General features: G+C 39.3%; 1 protein-coding gene and 1 pseudogene across 2 annotated transcripts; both read left to right on the top strand.

The window, feature by feature from the left end:
- Nucleotides 1–1,562: 1,562 nt before the first annotated feature.
- On the top strand, nucleotides 1,563–4,111 carry LOC306639666 (rab GDP dissociation inhibitor alpha-like; annotated as a pseudogene). The gene is made up of 2 exons: nucleotides 1,563–1,577; nucleotides 1,894–4,111. The product of its transcript is annotated as a rab GDP dissociation inhibitor alpha-like (transcript).
- A 15,334-nt stretch (nucleotides 4,112–19,445) lies between these two features.
- On the top strand, nucleotides 19,446–20,390 carry LOC306639667 (olfactory receptor 5B12-like; the record flags this gene model as incomplete). The annotated part of the gene is made up of 1 exon (XM_079103448.1): nucleotides 19,446–20,390. One exon carries the CDS (start codon nucleotides 19,446–19,448, stop codon nucleotides 20,388–20,390), a length of 945 nt encoding a protein of 314 aa, XP_078959574.1.
- Between the last annotated feature and the right edge of the window lie 2,290 nt (nucleotides 20,391–22,680).

The following is a 22,680-nucleotide window of genomic DNA, read 5'->3' on the forward strand; positions in this document are numbered from 1 at the left end:
ATGTAAATTTATGATTACACAAATGGTATGCCTTTACGCCATGTACAAACAGAGAAACAACATGTATCCCATTTGTTTACAATAAAAAATAAATAAATAAATAAATAATTAAAAAAAAGAAATAGAAAAAAAAAAAGACTGTTGTAGTTCAGAATACCAGAATCTAATTCAAAATGGTAATATTATATATTTGCTAGAAAATTCATGAATTCATAGTGTGATTCCCCATTATCTGCATCTGCTTGACTCTAGAGCTTCAATATGAAATGAAATATAACCATATACCCAAATCTATTTCCTTTAGCAAAGGAATGTAGAAATGGACCATGCTCTCTGTCCCTCTCTTCTAAAGTGCTGTCTCACCTTTTTTGTTACTTCTTCATATTAAAACATTTTTTAACATGAACCTACAGACAGGCCTATACCTATCCACCTAGGGACATATTCCTGAAGTCAAGCACCTTCTGAGGAAACCAGAACTGTGCAAATTTCTCTGACTTTAAGACAAACAGTAAAAAAGGTCTAACTATCTGATCTCAGACACAGAATCACCTCATTCCTCTCTGCATTATCCTGGAAATATGTTGACAACCCTGACCTTTTCATCTGCTTCTCATCAATTGTACTAAAATACTAATGGAAAAAATCCCCATGAATAATCACATTAGTGATATTCTTTACATTATTGTTAAACAGCGAAATACTTGAACCTTTTGATTGGACTAAACATTTTTGATAGGTGGATAAAAAGATTAACTGATTCAAGACAATTTACTATTTGATATTTCATTATTTTATATTAGGGAAAATTAACTTCCATCAGTAGTTGCTCATGAAGCATCTGATATAAAGTAATCAGAAAAATCTTCCTCCACTCATTAAACATATACAAATTATATACCATGCACCTCTACTCTTGTACATTTTAAATTTCATTTAAAAAATCTGTTGTCAAGAACAATAGCAAAAAAAATGATAAATGAGAGTGGAACCTATAATGTATAGAGTTTGGGGAATAAAAAAAAACTGTTGGGACCTTGATAGCAACATCCCCTCAAAAAAAAAAAAAGGAGTGTACACATTCAGGATAGATTTATTGGAAAAAGCAGGAAATCTATTATCTGGTTCCTCCCAATGACCAGAAGCCCCATTTGATTTGTCCTATAATCAATTTTCATGTGTCTAGTAAAGGAAAGAAGTTGAGTTGTTCATTTGAAAAAATAAAATAAAACAGAATCGAACTACTCTTTATCAAACTGACTCCACAATATAACATCTGTGAATGTTAAGAATTTGGTACATTAAGCTCTAAAAGCATTATACAAAGATTTCTTGCGCATTAAGGAAAAACAAAATAGCATGAGATGAGTTTTCATTAATTAAGCATATGTTAAATTTAGGAAAATTTTATCCATGGAAAAAGAGTGAGGAAATACAGTGAACAGAATCAACCAGACCCAGAGAAGATACACATTGTATATCAAGAAAAAAGAAATCATAGTGGATTACACAAACTTTAAAATAAACATTCTTAAAATATCCATCAATTATGGAGGAAATACATGCATATAACCAGAGTAAGCAGTAAATGAAAGAAAAACTAGTGCTCATTTATCATTATCAGAAGTATTAAAAAAAAAAAAAAAAAAAGCACAAGAAAAGCCCTGGAGATAAAATTTAAATTATCAAAAAATTTAAAAATTTTTGAATGGATGGGTTCACTATTAACCTATACAAAATTGAATTCAGGATTAGCATGTAGATATTAACTCTAAAAAAGTCATGTAATCCTTAAAAAATACATGGAAAACTCAAAAACCTATTGAACAGACAAGCAGATCAGACTGAGAAACTCCGACAAAGACCTAAAAAAACAGAAAAAGTCGATGACAGTGCGGCGTGGGCGGCGGCCTGACCTTGGATGAGGAATACGATGTGATCGTGCTGGGGCCCGGCCTCACCGCATGCGTCCTGTCAGGTACCATGTCGGTGAACGGAAAGAAGGTGCGGCACATGGACGGAAACCCCTACGTGGGGGCGAGAGCTCTTCTATCACTCCCTGGGCGGAGCTGTATAGGCGCTGTCAGTCGTTGGAGGGGCCGCCTGAGTGTGGGCCTGGGCCGAGACTGGAATGTTGATCTGACCCCCAAATTCCTCATGGGCAACGGGCAGCTGGTAAAGATGCTGCTGCTGCATATAGACTTCAAGGTGGTAGAGGGGAGCTTTGTCTACAAGGGGGGGGCAAGATCCACAAAGTGCCATCCACTGAGACTGAGACGGAAGCCTTGGCTTCTAATCTGATGGGCATGTTTGAGAAATGGAGTTTCCGCAAGTTCCTGGTGTTTGTGGCAAACTTTGAGGAGAATGACCCCAAGACCTTTGAGGGTGTTGACCCCCAGACTACTAGCATGTGTGATGTCTACCAGCAGTTTGCCCTGGGCCAGGATGTCGTTGACTTCCCTGGCCATGCCCTGGCGCTGCACCGCACTGATGGCTACCTGGACCAGCCCTGTCTTGAGACCATCGACCACATTAAGTTGTACAGCGAGTCCCTGGCCCGGTGTGGCAAGAGCCCATATTTATACCCATATATGACTTGGGTGAGCTGCCTCAGGGCTTTGCAAGATTGAGTGCCATTTATGGAGGAACACATATGCTCAACAAACCTGTAGATGACATCATTATGGAGAACGGCAAAGTGGTGGGCATGAACTCTAAGGGAGAGGTGGCCCGCTGCAAGCAATGGATCTGTGACTTCAGTTACATCCCAGACGGTGTCAGGTTATCCCAGAAGGCTGGCCAGGTTATCCGCATCATCTGTATCCTCAGCCACCCAATCAAGAACACCAGTGATGCCAATTCCAGCCAAATCATCATCCCCCAGAACCAGGTCAACAGGAAGTCAGACATCTACGTGTGCATGATCTCCTATGCATACAACGTGGCCGACAGGGCAAATACATCGCCATTGCCAGCCCCACAGTGGAGACTGTGGAGCCTGAAAAGGAGACTGAGCCAGCATTGGAGCCGCTGCAGTCCATTGATCGGAAGTTCGTGGCTATCAGTGACTTGTAGGAGCCCCTTGATGATGGTTCCGAGAGCCAGGTGTTCTGTTCCTGCTCCTAAGATGCTATCACACACTTTGAGACAACCTGTAATGACATCAAAGACATCTACAAATGCATGGCTGGCTCTGCTTTTGACTGTGAGAACATGAAGCACGAACAGAATGACGTCTTTGGAGAAGCTGACCAGTGATTGCTGACCCCCCCTCCCCTAGCCCCTCTGTCCACTGCCCCCTCCCCAACTCTGTTCTCCTCCAGAGCCGGGGAGACAGTATGGCTGGGCAACCCTGTTTCCAGCATCCTCTGCTTCCTCCTCCACGTTCCCATCACCCACCTCATTGATTCACTGACCAAATCTTTAACCTTAGCGATGGTTTGGGAGATGGGGGTTGGATAGCATCCTCTTTCTTGGCCCCTCCTTACCCTAGAAAAAGAGGGTCGTTCTCCTTGTGTGGGTCTGCCCCCACCACCGCCATTCTTCTGCTCTGTTTGGGAAGGACGTGGAGGAAAAACTAACTTCTGCCCCAACTGCTCCTACCCCCATTGTAGTGGCCTTTGGAGATGCTCACTGCCTCCCACCACCAACTCTCATGTGTTGGAAAGAAGGGGCCCTCCCAGCACAAAATTGCACCCCCCCCCATAATTTATTCTAATTTATTAACTTCTTCCGCCCTTCCCTGTGAGCCTGAAGCCCTCTGATGCAGCCTGGGGGCTCTAGAGTAAGCTTCTCCAGCCCCTCCTAGTCCTGGCAAAGTCCAGGGAAGGGGAGGAGGTTTAGGTGTGGCCCCAATGGAGGGTTGATCTTGCTGTTTTTATTCCTTGTCTTTGTGTTCTTTGGTACTTGCTGAGAGAAAAGAAATGTGAGCAAAGCAGAAGGAGGTGGGAAAATGGATCCAAACCCCAGTGTGTCCTGCCCCATGCCTTTCTTTTAGTGGCAGGAAACTCTTATCTTGCAAAGTGAATGTGTCCCTTTCCCCCAGTCTCTAGTGTATTTCACAGAAAACAAAACCTCCCAATAAAAACTGTGTTGAAACCTGAAAAAAAAATTGATGAGAAGGACAAACATTTAGATGCTTGAGTATAATATATACAAAGTAATGATAATCAGACTGACAGCATCCTTTCCATCAAAAACTATAGAAGTCAGTAAACAGTACAGTCATATTTTTCAAAAGGATGAGGAAAATGAAAAACTAACCCAGATTTCTATACCCAGATGAACTGTCACTGCGTTGTGAGGACAAAATAACAACATTTTCAGTTATGCAAAAATTAAGTTAATTTACTGTTCACAGGTGCTGAACACAGGAACATATTTAAGCTATGGTGGAGAGACATTTGGAGAGCTGATAAGAAAGAACGGATATTTTTGAGATTGGTTTATCTCACTTAGCATGATACTCTCCAATTTCATCCATTTGCCTGCAAATGCCATAATTTTATTATTCTTTATAGCTAATATTCCATTGTGTATATATACATATATATATATATATATATATATATATATATATATATATATAATCACAGTTTATTTATCCATTCATCAGTTGAATGGCATCTAGGTTGGTTCCACAACATGGATATTGTAAATTGAGCAGCTATGAACATTGTTGTGGCTGTATCTCTGTAGTATACTGATTTTAAGTCCTTTGGGTATAGGCCAAGGAGTGGGATAGCTGGGTCAAATGGTGGTTCCATTCCAAGTTTTCTAAGGAATCTCCACACTGCTTTCCAGAGTGGCAGCACTAATTTGCAACCACACCAGCAAGGTATGAGTGTACCTTTTTCCCCACATCCTCGCCAACACCTATTGTTGCTTGTATTCTTGATAATCACCATTCAAATTGGGGTGAGATATCATGCTAAGTGAGATAAGCCAATCTCAAAAAACCAAAGGACAAATGATCTCACTGATAAACGGATGATGACACATAATGGGGGATGGGAGGGAGGCAAGAATGGAGGAAGGAGGGACTGTATAGAGGGAAAAGAGGGGTGGGGGGGAGGAAAAAAATAACAGAATGAATCAAACACCATTACCCTATGTAAATGTATGATTACACAAATGGTATGCCTCTACTTCATGTACAGAGAAACAAGTTGTACCCTATTTTTTTACAATAAAAATCAATTTAAAAAAGAAAGAAAGAAAGAAGTGTTCTTGGTTCATAGGCTCCTTTCTCTTTCTCTAATGCTCTCCCAAGTGTCCACAGGAGATGTTTTGTTAGAATCATTTTATATTTTATTGAAACATTTTAATTAAGCATAATAGTTATTCATTGTGCATGCTCATAAGTGCATATAACATATTTTGGTTGATTGCATTCCACAGTACCTCCTTTTTTCCTCCCCTTCTCCCTAACCCAAGTCTCTTCCTCTAATCTACTGGCCAGTTGTCTATTTTTTTGAAATCCTTCTTTCATTCCTTTTTCTCTCTAACTTTTGAATATGAGAGAAAATCCACTTCCCTGAACTTTTGGAATCTGGTTTATTTCACGTAGCATGATATTCTACATTTCCAGTCATTTACCAGCGTGTGACAGGATTTCACTCTTCTTCACCAATGAGCTGAACTCCCCTGTGGATACTTACATATTTTCTTTATTGATACATCTGTTGATATGCACTGAGGCTGGTTCCATAACTTGGAAATTGTTAATTGTGCTGCCGGAAACACGGGTATGTATATATTTCTATAGTAAGCTGCATCTATTTCTTTAGGATAAATACTGAGGGTAGAATAGCTGGGGCATGTGTGGATTCCATTCCCAGTCATTTTAGGAATCTCCATACTGACTACCATAGTAGCTGCTAAATTGCAGTCACACCAACAATGTTTCTCTCCCTGCATCCTCACCAGCATTTATTACTCATAATATTCTTGATGTTTGCCATTCTAACTGGAATGTGATGAAATCTCAGTGTATTTTGATTTGCATTTCCCTGATTGATAAGAATGTTCAATTATTTTCTCATCTGTTGACTTTTTGTATGTCTTTTGAGGAAAGTGTGTTTAGGTCATTTGCCCATTCATAGCTTGGGTTTCCTTGTGTGTCTCTTTGTACGTGTGTGTGTGTGTGTGTGTGTGTGTGTGTGTGTGTCTGTGCATGCACATGCATGCACATTCATGTGTTAACTTTGTGAGTTCTTTGTATATTCTGTATATGAATACCCTACCAGAAGAGTAGCTAATAAAGTCTTTCTCTTGTGGAAAGCAGTGATTTGAATCTTGGTCTGACTCTCTCCTGACTGTGTTTTTCTGGAAACTACCTGTGTGAAGGTGCACGTCAACATAGCCCAGTTTCTATGGTGACCCTAGACTGAGAAACTCTGTGCAAAGGCTCAGAGTTATCCACTGAAGCCTTGAGTTCAGTCACCGACTCTCAGGAACAGAGAATTCTGAACATAAGAAGATAATCCTAATGTCTTGCCAGTCCTGTTCCTTCAGATTGCCTGCTTTGCTGAAACTTTCCAACAAATAACTTTTTGATGAAAACCTATAAAATAAACATGCTGAGCTAGTTCTGAGTAGTCATCCCCCATCAGAGGTTGGCTACCCACCTGGCCCCACCATCTTCTCTCTGTGCGTTTCTGTTTGTCTTTTCTTCATTCCCCTATCACCCCTCATCTGGTATCTCTTTCATGAATGACCATGGCTGAGACAGATGAGAGGGTGGCATTCTTTCTCCCATTCTGTAAGCTCTCTCTTCATACTCTTTATTGTTTCTATTTCAATGCAGAAACTTTTTAATTTAATTCCATCCTGCTTATTACTTATTGCTTAATTTCTTGAGCTTCAGGGAGCTTATTAAGAAAGCCAATGCACCCACCTGTATTTTCAAGGGTTGACCCTATATTTTCTTCCTGTATTTGCAGAGTTTCTGGTCTAATTCCTAGAGCTTTGATCTACTTAAAGTAACTCTTGTAGAAGGTGAGTATGGGGATCTAGCTTCATTCTTCTACACATGGATGTCCAGTTTTCCCATCATAATCTGTTAACAAGACTATTTTTTCTTCAACATGTTTTGATGCCTTTCTGCAGGATCAGATGAACTTATCTGTTTAGACTTGTCTCACTGTCTTCTATTGTTTTGGTCCACATGTATAATTCTATGTTGTTATGATGCTGCTTTTGTTCCTATGGCTCTGTAGCATAATCTGAGATTGGGTACTCTAATGTTTCCAGGATTGCTCTTAGTGCTGAAAACTTCTTTTGTTATTCTAGGCCTTCTATACTTCCATATGAATTTCAGCAGTGTTTTCTATTCCTTTGCAGAATGCCATTAGTGAATCTGTGTATCACTTTTGGTAATAAGTTCATTTTAACAAAATAATTTCTGCCTGTCCAGAAACATGAGTTTCCTCTTTTAAATGTCTCCTTCAATTTCTTTCCTAAGTGATATGGAATTTTCATTATATAAGTGTTTTGCCTCCTTGCTTGGATTTATTTGTAGACATTTTATTTTTTAAGGGTATTGTGAAACTAATTGTTTTTCTGATTCTTTCTCACAAGGTTCATTACCGTTTAAAAAAATCACTGATATTTGTATGTTGATTTTACATTCTGCAAGTTTGCTATATTATCACCTGTAGAAATCTTCTTATAGAGTTTTCTGGCCTTCTAAATGTAGGATAGTATCATCTGTAAACAGAGATCATTTCAATTCTTCTTTTTCTATTAGTATCTCATTAATTTCCTTCTCTTGCCTCATTGTTTTTGCTAAAACTTCAATCACTACAATGGAATAGGAGTGTTGAAAATGGACGTTCTAGCCTTGGTGTTGATTCCAGAGGAATTACTTCCAGTTTTTCCCTGTTTGGTATGATGTTGGTTTTGTGTTTGTCATACCTATCCTTACAATGTCAAAGTGGGTTTCTTCTCTCCCTAGTTTCTTCAGTATTTTTAACATAAAAGGGTTCTGATTTTTGTTGAAAGATTGCTCTGCATTTGTTGAGATGGTTGCGTGATATTTGTCCTTAATCTAGTCACGAAAAGATAGCATGTATTGACTTGCAGATATTGAACTAACCACACATCGCTAGCATGAAGCAAAATTTCTCATAGTGTACAAAAGTTCTTAATGCATTTTTATTACAAATAATTGCTTTTTTATTCATGTTTTTGCATTTATATTTGCAGAGACATTGTTCTGTAGAGCTCTTTTCTTAGCATGTCCTTATCTGGTTTTTGGCATCTTGGTGATACCAGCTTAATAGGATAAATTTGGGAGTACTCCTCCCATTTCTATTTCATGGATTCATTTAAGGAGCATTGGCATCTTTCTCAAGAATCAGGTGACAGTATCTTTGTGAGTGTGTCCCTGGGTCTTGTACTCAATCCCATTGGTCTGTGTGTCTGTTTAAACCAGTTCCATGCCGATTTAGTTGTGAGTTCTACAGCATAATTTGAAATCTAGTAACTGATACATTCCACATTTTCCTTAATGCTTAGAATTGTATGGACTAGCCTAGGTTCATTGTTCTCCCAAATAAATTTTAAGATTTTATTCCTAGGTCTGTGAAAATTTTCTTTAGCATTTTGGTGGGTATTATACTAAATCTGTGAAGCATTTTTAGAAGTATAAATCATTGACCTTTCTTAGCAGTGAGCAAATGAACATTTATCTGAGAGGGGACAAACTCTGTATTCACATGGCAAAAAGAGCATAAGACAGACAAACTACTCTTGCAAGTCTATTTTCTGGCAGCCTTCACCTATCAGTTGGGGCAAAGCCCTCACTACATAAAAATCTCCCCTAAAGTCCTGTTTCCCAAACACCATGACATTTGGAATTATGTTGCCAGCCCTGGAATTTTGAGTGCAAATGCAAACAATACCAGTTGCCATTTGATTCAGCAGTTCAACACTGAAATGTATACCTGAAGAAATGAAAACAGGCTCACACAAATATACACAAATGGTATCCTTTTAAGAATTCGGTGATAGAAAAAAACATTCATCCACTGATGACAGGAATATATGAAATATGATAAATCCTTAGAACACAGTATTCACCAGTAAAAGGGAACTCTAGAGTACCAATGCATGCCACAAAATGAATAAGCATGAAAATACTCTCAATGAAGAAAGTCAGTGTAAAATGACCATGACCACAGGTCATACGATTTTATTTATTTGAGGTGTTCATTCTAAGGTACTCTATAGAAACAGAACCCAGGTGAGTGGTTTCCAAGGGCTTAGGTAGAAATGAAGGAAACAGGAATCACTGCTAAAAATTTCAGGCTCTCTTTTAAAGGTGTCGAATATTTTCTTGAATTATTGCACAACCGTCACGCAACTCCATGCATTGGAAATTGATGGACGTTGTGATCTGTGAATTGTATCACAACAAAGTCGTCATATAGAGAACAATGAGTGAGGCTGCCCGTGTCCCGGCCACCACCCAGAGGTCCCACTGTCACCACTGCCACTGACCCACCAGCGTCACAGAAAGGCCCATTACAAGGGTGCCTGCAGGTTTGGCTGCCTCCATCCTGAGATGCCAGTCAGGACTTAGGGGCCAGGGTGCCTGCAGGTTTGCTGCCACTGCCATCTTGGGGTTCAGCCGCCTCTGTCTGGGAGCATCAGCCAGGGCCTGGAGGTCCAGGGCCATGGTGCCTATGGGTGTGGCTGCACCTGAGATCTTCCTTCTGGGTTTGCTAGTGGCCACCCTCTTGCTACTTCTTTGCAGAGTCACTCCTCAGTGTGAGTGTGTCCCTGGTGGTCTCTCTGAAAGGTGAAATGGCACTGAGAACTTTGGAGTGCTACTCTAGCCCAGCCTGGGGTACCTGAAGCCCAGATCCATCAGATAATGACTGGGTCTGTGTGGACTGGTCTGGGCCTGTGAAAAGTCAGAGATTGGGCACAGTTGGCCCCAGGGGTGGGGGGGGGGAGACAAAGGTTGGAGAGGCTGGAGAGAACCAGGCTATCCCCAGCTCCGTGAGTCCTGAAGTGTGAGGGGACAAACAGGGGGGCTGTATCAGTTCCAAAGTTAGGAAGAGGGTGTGAGGGAATCTTGCTATCAGTTCACCAGAGCTGCTCCTGTGGCACCCACCACAAACTCCAGACATCCCCATGTATTAGCAAAAAGGGAACCAGAGAAACTTCTGAACACCAACAGAAACAATTATTCAGTTTTTCATCTGGATTTTTTTTCCTGCTCTAAAGAATCTACCATATTTGAAACCAAGATTTTTTCACACATCAGTTTATAATGGACTGGGATATATGAATTGTACTTTACAATTTTGTCATGGATTCCTATACTTTTACTTTTTTATTTGAAATTTATGTTCCTCTCACTAATCTGTTTCCCTGGATTCTCTTTCTCTCTTTTCTCCTGATAACAGTCAATCTCTATCAATTCCTCTTCCACTATTCCTATAAATTTTTACTTCTATCTTCTCTCCTTTTCCCTCATAAATATCACATCCACCACTTCTGTCCTCTCTTTATTCACCATTTGAAATTGTAAACCCTTTCAGCAATTTCACTGTTCATGTGGTAGGCTGCGGGGCTTTCTCAGTCACATCCTGCATGGATGAGGAAAGGGTTAATTGCTGGAGGACGATGTTAGCTACAAATCAATCAATTACCCACAAACTTATCTAATCAATAAACACACAAGAGCCAATACTCTTTTTAAATGAGAGGGGGTGTGATGGATCAGACAATACCAGATCTGGCCTCTAACAACATGGAGTCACCCAACTCTCTTTTATTTGTAGGCACACAGGTAAAGGGGCCTGGAATGGGAGGGGCTTCTTCTGTGATGAACAGGATGGAGTGGAGTTAGGGGGGTCACTTACCCAGGGAAACTATCATAGAAGCAGATGGGGAACCCCTCCCAGACAGTGCCACATACTCCCTGGGGATATGGGACAGTCCTCCATGGTAGCCAGTTCCTAGAAGTCAGGCCTCTGAGTCCCATGACTCAACCTCATCAGATTCTGCTAGATAAGGATGGCTCTCCACAGTAGACAATAATTGAACACATCATTTCTCTTTATTGTGACAAAACTGTAGATGTGTTAATAGGAGCTATTAGGTTTAAGGCTGTTTATTGTTTACATTGGGTGCAGTTAATATTGCTCTCCTCCTTAATGGCGTGGTACAGGAAACCTTCAGAGACACTCTAAGTCTACAGAACAGAAACTGTATTGTCTCATAACCAACTACTAGATGGAAAAACACACGAAGAACCTGAAAAAACAAGGGAACAAAGCACCCTAAACAAATTAAGATGCTCCAATAATAGAATCCATTGTCACACAGTAGAAGAAATGTCAGAGAGGAGTTCGGAATGCACATAGTTAAACTGATCTGCACAGTAAAGGATGGTATAAGGAGTGAAATCAGAGAGAAAGTACAAGAAGTGAAAGATCACTTCAATCAAGAGACAAAGATTCTGAAAAAAAACAAGGAGAGCTCCTAAAAATGAATGAATTAATAAACCAAATTAAAAATTCAATAGAAAACATGGCCAACAGACTACACCACTTGGAAGACAGAACCTCAGGCAATAAAGACAAAATATATAATCTTGAAAATAAAGTCAAACATTCAGAGAGAATGGTAAGAAACCATGAACAGAACTTCCAGGAATTATGGGATAACATGAAAAGACCAAATTTAAGATTTATCAGAATAGATGAAGGTACAGAGGTACAAACCAAAGGAATGCAAAATCTATTCAATGACATAATATTAGAATATTTCCCAAACCTAAAAAAGAAAATGGAAAATCAAGTATAAGGCGCTTACAGGAACCCAAACACACAAAATAACAGAAGACCCACACAAAGACACATTATAATGAGAATGACTAACATATAGAATAAAGATAAAATCTTAAAGACTATGAGAGAAAAAGATTACATTACATATAGAGGGAACCCAATTCATATTTCAGCTGACTTCTTAACCCAGGCCCTCAAAGCTAGGAGGCCCTGGAATAATATATTTCAAACTCTGAAAAAAAGTGAATGCCAGTCAAAAATTTTATATCCAGCAAAATTAAACTTCAGATTTGAAGATGATATAAGAACCTTCCATGATAAACAAAAGTAAAATGAATTCACAATTAGAATGCTTGCACAACAGCACATTCTCAAAAGAATATTCCATGAGGATGAAATGAAAAAAAAAAAAAAAACAAGTGAAAACTAGCAAAGGGAGTAACTGCACTAAAGGAATACTCAATGAATGGAGAAACTAAGTCAAATTAAAAAACAGAAATAAACCAAAATGACCAGGAACACAAATTGCATCTCAATAATAACCTTGAATGTTAAGGCCCTAAACTCATCAATCAAAAGACATAGACCAGCAGACTGGATTTACAAAAAGACCCAACAATATGCTGTCTCCAAGAGACTCACCTTCCCAGGAAAAGATAGTCACAGACTCAACAAGGTGAAAGGATGGGAAAAGACATATCACTCATATGGATGAGGTAAACAAGCAGGGGTTTCCATCCTCATATTGGATAAAGTGGACTTCAAGCTAAAGTTAATCAGAAGAGACAAAGAAGGACATTTCATTCTGCTTAAGGGACTTATACATCAGCAAGACATAAAAATTGTAAATAAATATGCCCCAAATAATGGAGCATCCATGTACATCAAACAAACCCTTCTCAATTTCAAGAATCAAACAGACCACAAAATAATAATACTGGGTGAATTTAACACACCTCCCTCACGACTGGACAAATCTTCCAAATAAAAACTAGATAATGATAACATAGAACTAAATAATACAACTAATAATTGAGACTGAACAGACATAAATAGAATATTTCATCCATCAATAAGCAAACACTTTCTTCTTAGCAGCACATGGATCCGTCTCTAAAATGGGCCATCTCCTATGCCACATAGCAACTCTTAGTAAATATTAAAAATGGAGATAATAGCTTGTACTCTATCAGATCATAATGAAATAAAATCAGAAACCAACAGTGAAATAAAAAACAGAAGCTACTCTAACACCTGGACACTAAATAATACACTGTTGAATGACAAATGGATAGTAGAGAAAATCAAGAATGGCATTTAAAACACAAAGTAATTGAGAATACAGATACAACATATCAAAATCTCTGTGACACTATGAAAGCAGCACTGAGGAAAGTTCATTGCATTGATTTCATTCATTAAAAGTCAACAAATAAATGACACAACATTACATCTCAAAGGCCTGGAAAAGGAAAAACAAATCAACACCAAAGCTGTAGAAGACAGAAAATAATTAAAATCAGAGCTGAAATCAACAAAATTGAAACAAAAGAAACAACTCAAAAAATTAACAAAATAAAAAATTGGGGCATTGAAAAAATAAATAGATAAACTATTAGCCATGCTAATAAAGAGAAAAAGAAAACTCAAAATATCATCAGTGAATACACTTTCTTCTCAGCAGTTCATGGATCCTTCTCCAAAATAGACCATATGCTATGCCACAAAGAAGCCATCAGTAAATACAAAAAAGTAGAGATACCACCTTATATTCTATCAGACCATAATGGAAGGTGATTAGAAATCAAAGATAAAATAAAAACAAAAACTACTCCTACACCTGGATATATGCTATTGAATTTACTCTTAGAAGTAAATGAGAAAAACGGCACAGCATATCAAAATCCCTGGGACACTCTGAAAGCAGTACTAAGAGAAAAGTTCATTGCACATTAAAAAATAAATAAAAAGTCAGCAACTTAATGACCTAACATTACATCTCAAAGCCTTATAAAAAGAAGAACAGATCAACACCAAAAACAGTAGAAGACAGGAAATAATTAAAATCAGAGCTGAAATCAATGAAACTGAAATGACTGAAACAATTCAAAAAATTGACAAAACAAAAAGTTGATTCTTTGTAAAAGTAAACAAAATTGATAAACCCTTAGCCACACTAACAAAGAAGAGGAGAGAGTAAACTCAAATTACTAGAATTCATGATGAAAAAGGAAAGATCATGACAGACACCGTTGAAATACATAACATAATTAGAAGCTACTTTGAAAATCTATGCTCCAACAAAATAGAAAAGAAATACTCCAAGAAAATAGAAATACTCCAAGAAAATAGGAAAAATGGAAGACATTGACAAATTTTTCTCAGCAAAGGATACAAAAGATAATGTGAAAAGAGAGCCCACAGAGTGGGAGAAAATCTTTTCCACACGCACTTCGGATAGAGCACTAATCTCCAAATTTATAAAGAACTTAAAAAACTTTACACCAAAAATACAAAGAACTCAATCAATATATGGGCCAAGGAACTGGACAGACACTTCACAGAAGAACACATACAGGCAATTAATAAATATATGAAAAAGTGTTCAACATCTCTAGTAATCAGAGAAATGTAAATTAAAACCACCCTAAGATTTCATCTTATTCCTATTAGAATGGCTATTATCAAGAACACAAACAATAATAGATGTTGGCAAGAATGTGGGGGAAAGGTACACTCATACATTGCTGGTGGAGTTGCAAATTGGTGCTGCCACTCTGGAAAGCAGTGTGGAGAATCCTTAGAAAACTTGGAATGGACCCACCTTTAGACACAGTTATCTCACTCCTCAGTTTATACCCAAACAACTTAAAATTAGCATACTACATTAACACAGCCACATCAATGTTTATAGTGGCTCAATTCACAATAGCTAGATTGTAGAACCAACCTAGAATGCTCTTCTACAGATGAGTGGATAAAGAAACTGTGGTATATATACACAATGGAATATTATTTAACCATAAAGAATAATAATATTATGGCATTTGCAGGTAGATGGATGGAATTGGAGAATATGATGCAAAGTGAAATAAGCCAATCTGCCCCCCTCCAAAAAAAACAAAGGCCAAATGTTTTCTTTGATAAGTGGATGATGATATATAATGGGGATGGGGAAGTGGGGGATTGTAGGGAACATTCCCCGAGCTTATTTGACAGCAGTCACTAACACCATGGTTTAAATAAACCTAACAGTGTGGACAGAGAAACTGAGGAGGTGGTAAAGACTCACCGTGGATTGTAGGCCTTTGCAGTTACTGAGGCTGAGCTACGAGCTGAGGGAAGCCTCGCTCAGCGGGCATCACAGCAAGCTGTGGTGTGAGTTCCCGGGCTGCCTCGCCTCATGCTGTGTGTTAGAGCCTGTCCTTCCCCCAGTCCTTTGTCTCAGGCTTGCTGCCAGACAGAATAACTTAGGGATACTTGGTTTGTTTACATTAGTATGATGTATAGCTTCCCGACAGGTCGGTTCTGTTATAATTTAACAAGTGTCTTAACCCGATTGGATAATGTGCCTATATACATCTTGTACAATCCTACGTAAAATTAGATCTGTGCCTTCCGAGCCTGGTCTCTGATATCTGTGTTTATTGGGGAACATCGTCATCATCACCCTCAGCGGGACCTCCATTCCAAATGACTACAGGGAGTGAGAGAAGAATGGAGGAACTTTAGATTACATAGAGGAAAATGAGAGGGAGAGGGTATGAAAGATGGTGGAATGAGACAGACATCATGACCCTATGTGCATGTATGAGTACACGAATGGTATGAATCTACATCGTGCACTACCACAGAAATGAAATGATGTGCCCCAATTGCGTACAATGAATCAAAATGTACTCTGTAAAAAATAAATAAATAAATTTTTTTAAAAAATCAAAAAATCCAATGAGTAAATGATAAGGGTACTAGTTTCAAAATCTTATCTGCTTTTCTGAAAGGATATACAGATTATTAAATATCACATGAGGTAGAATAGATTCTGTCACATGCAGGAACAAATAAATCCAAAATCACAATGACTGAATATGACAAAGGTTTATTTATTTATTTATTTATTTATTTATTTATTTACTTACTTACTTACTTATTTATTTTGTGGTGCTGGGGATTTGAACCCAGGGCCATGTGCTTGTGAGGCAAGCACTCTACCAACTGAGCTTTATCCCCATCCTTAGAGGTTTATTTTTTACTTTGCTACCAGGTGTACGTCACAGGGTGTCTAGGACAGTGTTGGTCCCTCTCCACACATTCACTCAAATACCTGGCCCAATGGGAACTTCGTCTCCTGGATCTCTTCCCAGGAGCACGGAGATCCCTCAGCTACTCTGGCGGAAAGGGAGACAACAGCTTGGTTGTTCAGACTTCACTGTACCTCATCTCATGAATGACACACACTGGTGCTTCTCTTGTCCACTTGGTAGAGAAGGTTGATGATTCTGCCCACTTCAAAGATTCAGAGAAATATAGGAAGTAGACGTAGTATTTCAACACTATTTTTTCCACTTCCAAAGTCAGTTTTAATAGGTGAAAAAGTATTCTCATCATAAAGGTAACACACCATTCTTAGCTTTCTACATTTCTCATTTCACCTACATGACTCTCCTACGGAAGACAAACAATATTGTTACCATATTTTCCCAAGTGATATACGTAAGTTTGTTCAGACTAATTAACTTGGCCAAAGTCACAAAGTACAATAGGTGTCATAAAGAGAATTTGAGCTGATTCACAGGACCACACATTTCTAAATCAAAAAACTACACTTGACTGTATTGGGGAAACATGTAATTTTACCTTGAGCAGTGGAATTGGAAGTGGAAATAATGAAGAGGAAAATGATGGATACATTCTTGAATTTTAAAAAAAGGATTTATTCCTCCTATCTACTGTAACATGATTGCACATGAGTTAGAGTTACTATTACCTATATAATACATTGCATATATTAAACCACCAAAATGCAGGATTTTGAATGTTTGCACAATAACAGTAATGACAGATGTTAAAGATGAAGGGCATGCTCTTCATCTGATCTTTGGTAGTATGTGCATGTGCTGAGATCCTGTGGCACCCCATAAATGGAAATGTGACATGCTTACAAAAAATTGCCTCCAAATGAGAGCAAAAAAATAGCCCCAACGATTCTATAGAGAAAAGACAAATATATATTTTCTTTAAAAATTAGGATAAATGAAAGAAAAAAATGTACCATGAACATTCTAGACCTTTGAGAAAAACCTAAAGGCAAGAAAGCTGGCATGGGGTCCTGGCCTCACTGAAGACAGAGATTTTTTTCAAGGCTTATACTTTGCTGCCTCACATGCCTGAGGCACAGCTCATTGAGTCACTGGGCCCTTGTTGCTCTAAAACACTGTCCCCCTGTGTCCTCACCAGCACTCTCAGTAAAAATGCACACAACACCCTCTGCTCTCTCCAGACAGGGTCAAGTTAGCAGGCCAATGTGGGATTGGAGGTCTCCAGAGGGCTCCACTCTCATGGCACTGTTTCCCCTGGGACTCCAGTGCAAAGCTGCCTTCTCTGCCTTCATATTTGCAAGAGCACAGCCCACACTCTGTGCCACAGCACAGAGCTCCGTGCTGGGGAAGGAGACTCTCCTGCAGGATGCTTTAGCAGAAGTGGACGTTGGGACAATGGTCTGGATATCTTTCCATTTGTTCCATCCTATATCTGTTCCCAGGACAAAAGTAAGTATTATAAAAACAGATAATCATATCTGGTTAGAACTCTAAGGGACAATAAAATGTCCATCCATTTTTGTTGTTTTTCTTGTTGTTTTTAAAATGAAAACAAAATAAAAAGGAAGTAACAACCAATGAGTGTAAACCCAACAGCACAGGCACTTATTGCTGGTCTTCTCACTCCTAGTCCCTGCTCTCTCCTCCCTACAGCACTGCTCTGTGGCATCCAGATGTCCACACTCACTGCCTTTCCTTGTACAGGTGGCTGGGGTGATGGTTATACTAGGGGGAGAACACACTCCTCATATTGTTGCATTTTGAATGTGCTAAAGGAACTGGTGCAGAGATTACAGCTGCATTTCTCAGTGTCAGGGGTTGTGGCTCTTAAAAACTTTTCCTTGACCATCTGGATAACTAAGCAGCATTCATTAGGAATCTCAAAGTCTTCACATTCAATATGGTTAGCTGAATATTCTTTATTTTTTTTTTTATCTTTAGTCTTAGATGGACACAATACCTCTATTTTGTTTATTTAGTGTTTTTGTGTGGTGTTGGGGATCGAATACAGGGCTTCACGCATGTTAGTTGAATATTCTGACAAAACTGAGAAAAGATAAGATAAGCCAAAGTATGGCTCCAACACATTCTTTTGGAAAGTGTTAGTGTCATGATTCTCAAAGAACACTCAAGTTAACTATCACAAAGAGCCCAGGAGGGAGGGAAACACTACTGTCACATTAGTCATCCTTAACAACAGGGGCCGCACCATCCCTGCCTTGAAGTGGCAGTTTGGTCTTCCGGGAGAGACCAGGATCACTCAGGTTTTCAGTCAGCAGTGTCTCCTGGGCTGAGAGGACCTCTCATGCTATAACCACAGCAGCACAGTGATCTGGCACCTGAGCACCCGAGGTGAGGACAGCTAGATGTACCACAAATGGTGGCTTGGTAGAGGACCCAAAGTTTCTAGGTCAGAACAAATGTAACTCTACTCTCTCTCTCTCTCTTCTCACTCCCCACAATTAAAGCAAAGATAGGGGCAATGGCAAGAGATGGAGAACATCAGTGTATGTGAAAATAATAATTGTGACATAAAAAAGAAAGCAATAAATATGTAAAATATGTGCTTCAACATGTTGAAAATCTTTTCCTCCCATTTTGGACACCCAAAGACACCAAGTCACCACTAAGAATGTGTCCATACATTATGACTGGTCTATAGAGACCCATGTTTAAATGGAAGCCTCCAATTTATCTCATGACTTAGAGATAAAGCATGTGTGACCCTAGAGCAGGACCTCAAGACATCGTATATCTTCAGCTATTACGAGCAAGTTGGTGAGGGGCCTGTCAGAGGGGAAAGGAGTTTGACCCAGGAGGATGGCAAGTTCAAAGCCAGACTCAACCACCTAGTGAGGCTCTAAGCTACTCAGCATAATCCTGCCTCTCCATAAAATATAAAAATGTCCAGGGATTTTGTTCAGTGGTTAAATACCTCTGAGTTCAATCCCCAGCACCAAAAAAGAAAAGAAAAGAATCCAGGTAGTGAAAATGACTCCTACCTGGTTTAATATAATAAAGAATTTCAGATAGCAGAAAAGCTAAAACGTGCCCAACAGTCAAAATAAGTACCACCAAGGCAGTCACACTTAGCACAGACCTTCCACACCCCTCTGTACCACTTTCCGTGACCAGAAGAAGGACCTGCCTCAACTATCCTGTTCCCAGCTTTCAGTCCAGCTTTCACAGACTCCTGCATGAACAAGACACTAAACAAGAGTCCCTGGCCACACATCAGCTCTCATGGCAGTGTACAAATGGAATGATTTGTTTTCTCATCGTGTCAGGTCCTTCTCATGATAACTCCCAACTGACTGTGATGGAGAACATCTCAGAGGTGACTGAATTTATTCTGGTGGGGTTAACAGATGCTCTCGAGTTACAGGTCCCCTTATTTATGGTCTTCACTCTCGTCTACCTCTTCACTCTGGTCGGGAACCTGGGGATGACCCTGTTGATCCTGCTGGACTCCCGTCTCCACACTCCCATGTACTTCTTCCTCAGTAACCTGTCTCTGGTCGACTGTGTGTATGCTTCAGCTGTCACTCCCAAGGTAATGGAGGGGTTGCTCACAGGAGATAAGACCGTATCTTACAATGCATGTGCAGCCCAGATGTTCTTCTTTGCAGGCTTTGTCACTGTTGAGAGTTTCCTCCTAGCCTCCATGGCCCTGGATCGCCATGCAGCCGTGTGTAAGCCCCTGCATTACACCACCACCATGACAAGCACTGTGTGTGTCTTAATGGTCACCGCCTCCTATACCTGTGGACTCCTGCAGGCTTCTATCCATGTTGCCTTCACGTTCCATCTCTCCTTCTGTCGTTCCAATGTGATCAATCACTTTTTCTGTGACATTCCCCCACTGCTGGCTCTTTCTTGCTCAGATATCTACACAAATGAGATGGTGCTCTTTATGCTAGCAGCTTTCAATATTTTTTTTACTCTCTTGGTCATCTTGAGCTCTTATCTGTTTATTTTGGTTGCTATTCTGAGGATGCGTTCATCTGAGGGACAGAAGAAGGCCTTCTCCACCTGTGCATCCCACCTCACAGCCATTTCCATCTTCTATGGGACCATCACCTTCATGTACTTACAACCAAATTCCAGTCATTCTATGGACACTGATAAAATGGCATCTGTGTTCTACACGATGATCATCCCCATGCTGAACCCCCTGGTCTACAGCTTGAGGAACAAAGAGGTCAACAGTGCATTCAGGAAGGCTGTTGGAAAAGCAATGTCCTCACTGGGATTAGTTTGTTAATTATAAATTATTTGCAAGTCATGTGAAACATTCCTTGGACCTGTAGTGTCTAAGAATGTTTTTAATTATAATTAGTTCTTATTTTTAATTTCCCTGAACACATGAGATTTCTTCTCTTCATAGTCTAAGAATATGTAAGTCAGCATACAATAATGTCTATAATGACTATTTGCCACCAGTTATATTCTGGGAAATGTCAATGAAAGAAAAATATGTTCCTCGTAGTACCATTATTTTTATATTGCCTGTACACCAGACTAATGTCCTAATGTTCAGCATGTGAGCATGCATCAAACTGAAGGAAAATACTTTGCTGGCATAGTCTACTTTTTAAATTTGTCTTCCATATTGTTAGATGGTTTCTGAATACATAAAAGTATGGTATTGACTTTTTATTCACAGATTTGTTGACTTTTTAGCCACCATTTTCAATTATCTCTGATGCAGTCACTAGCTTATGTATCAATAATTATATACAGTGATTTTTAGTTTTGACAACATGAAAATCCATAAAACATGAATGCTTATAATCAAATATTAAATTTCTGCTCCTATCACTTTTTAAATTTGGTGTTCTTTTAGTATTGAAGTTATTTCTTCATGTTTTATATGCAAATGTTGCTAGGTTTTCTTGGTTTTCTAGCATCCTTAACTAGCCTATCTGTGCCAATAACACTGTATGGTTTTTAGTACTTCACCATTAATTGTGGTCAAAAAAATTGAACTTCCCATATGAGAGATCACATTTCTGTGCAAAAATACCATCAACTCTTGGTCTTTATTTCTTTGGAATCATAGTCCTTGTTATCATTTGTTTTCTGCTTGTTTTGTCAGCTTTCCATCACTATAACAAATGTCTGGAATAATTAACTTATAAAGAGAGGTGTACTTTGACTCACAGTTTTGGAGGAATTTTCAGTCATCACTGGTTTGTCCTGCTGCTTTTGGTCTGTGGCAAAGCAGCGCATCATGGCTGTGAGTTCATGGTGGAGGAAAAGTGCTCACCACATGGCCTAGAAGTGAACGAGAAAGAGTCTGGGGTCCCAAGGACCTCAAGAACTCCCACTAGACCTCATTTCTTAAAGTTATACCACCTCCCAATAGCATCATGCTGGGGACTAAACCTTTATCATGTGAACCTTGGAAGGACACTTCAAAGGATACTTTGAAGGATCCTAACATAGTGCTACTATGAAACATTCAGAAAATGTATTCCACTTTTTCACAAAAATATCCAGTGAACACTAAACTGTCCTGACCTTTTCCCACCAAGGAGATTTGCTAGGACCCACATCCACAGGTCTTACAGGTATAGATAGGAATGGGAAGACCATCTGTGGTCCTTAGAAGGTGGTTGTCTGTGATGCCCACCTGAAAAGGGGTCCATCAAACTTGGCATGGTTGATTAACCCAGCAATTTTCTTCCCACTCTGTTTTAGTTAATTTGGTTTAGAAAAGCTACTAGAGAATTCCTTCCTTTTTGAGACCCATTTCTTTTTTTTTTTTTTTTTTTTTTTTGTGGGTCAGCTATTTATTTGAATGTGATTTTTTTTATTGTAAACAAATGGGATACATGTTGTTTCTCTGTTTGTACATGGAGTCAAGGCATACCATTTGTGTAATCATAAATTTACATAGGGTAATGGTGTTTGATTCATTCTGTTATTTTTCCCTTCCCCCCACCCCTCCCACCCCTCTTTTCCCTCTATACAGTCCTTCCTTCCTACATTCTTGCAACCCTCCCTAACCTTAACTCTAACCCTAACACTAACCCCTCCCTCCCCCCATTATGTGTCCTCATCCACTTATTAGCGATATCATTTGACCTTTGGTTTTTTGAGAGTGGCTTATCTCACTTAGCATGATTAAGACATCATATAGGTCATTAAATTATTTGGTTAAATCATCCTCGAAGGTCCTCTGAGTGAAGAGGAGAATGCAGAAAAGAAGGCTGGGCCTCCCTCTCTGAGTCTGGCTTAGGATGATTTTATACCATTCCTATTTTCCTGGTATCCCTCTTTATCTTGCATTATCCCCCAGCATAGCTTTCTAAAAATCTGGCTCTTCCCCTGGCAGAATCTCCTTTTCCACCAACATCTAGATGAGATCAGTATAATTCCCAGGGGATGCTACTCGTCTGGAGCCGGTATCCTTCCTGCATTTCATTCTTTAACAGCATGATATGTGGATCAGAAAGCATTCTGGGAAAGCGTCCTTCTTCATCTAGAACAGGAACTTTAAGCATCTTGGAAAAATGAAAACTTCTATGACTTTTCTCCAATGACGGATA

This window comes from Sciurus vulgaris (genome assembly GCF_902686455.1).
Source record: "Sciurus vulgaris genome assembly, chromosome: 11".
In the NCBI taxonomy this organism is placed as follows: Eukaryota; Metazoa; Chordata; class Mammalia; order Rodentia; family Sciuridae; genus Sciurus; species Sciurus vulgaris.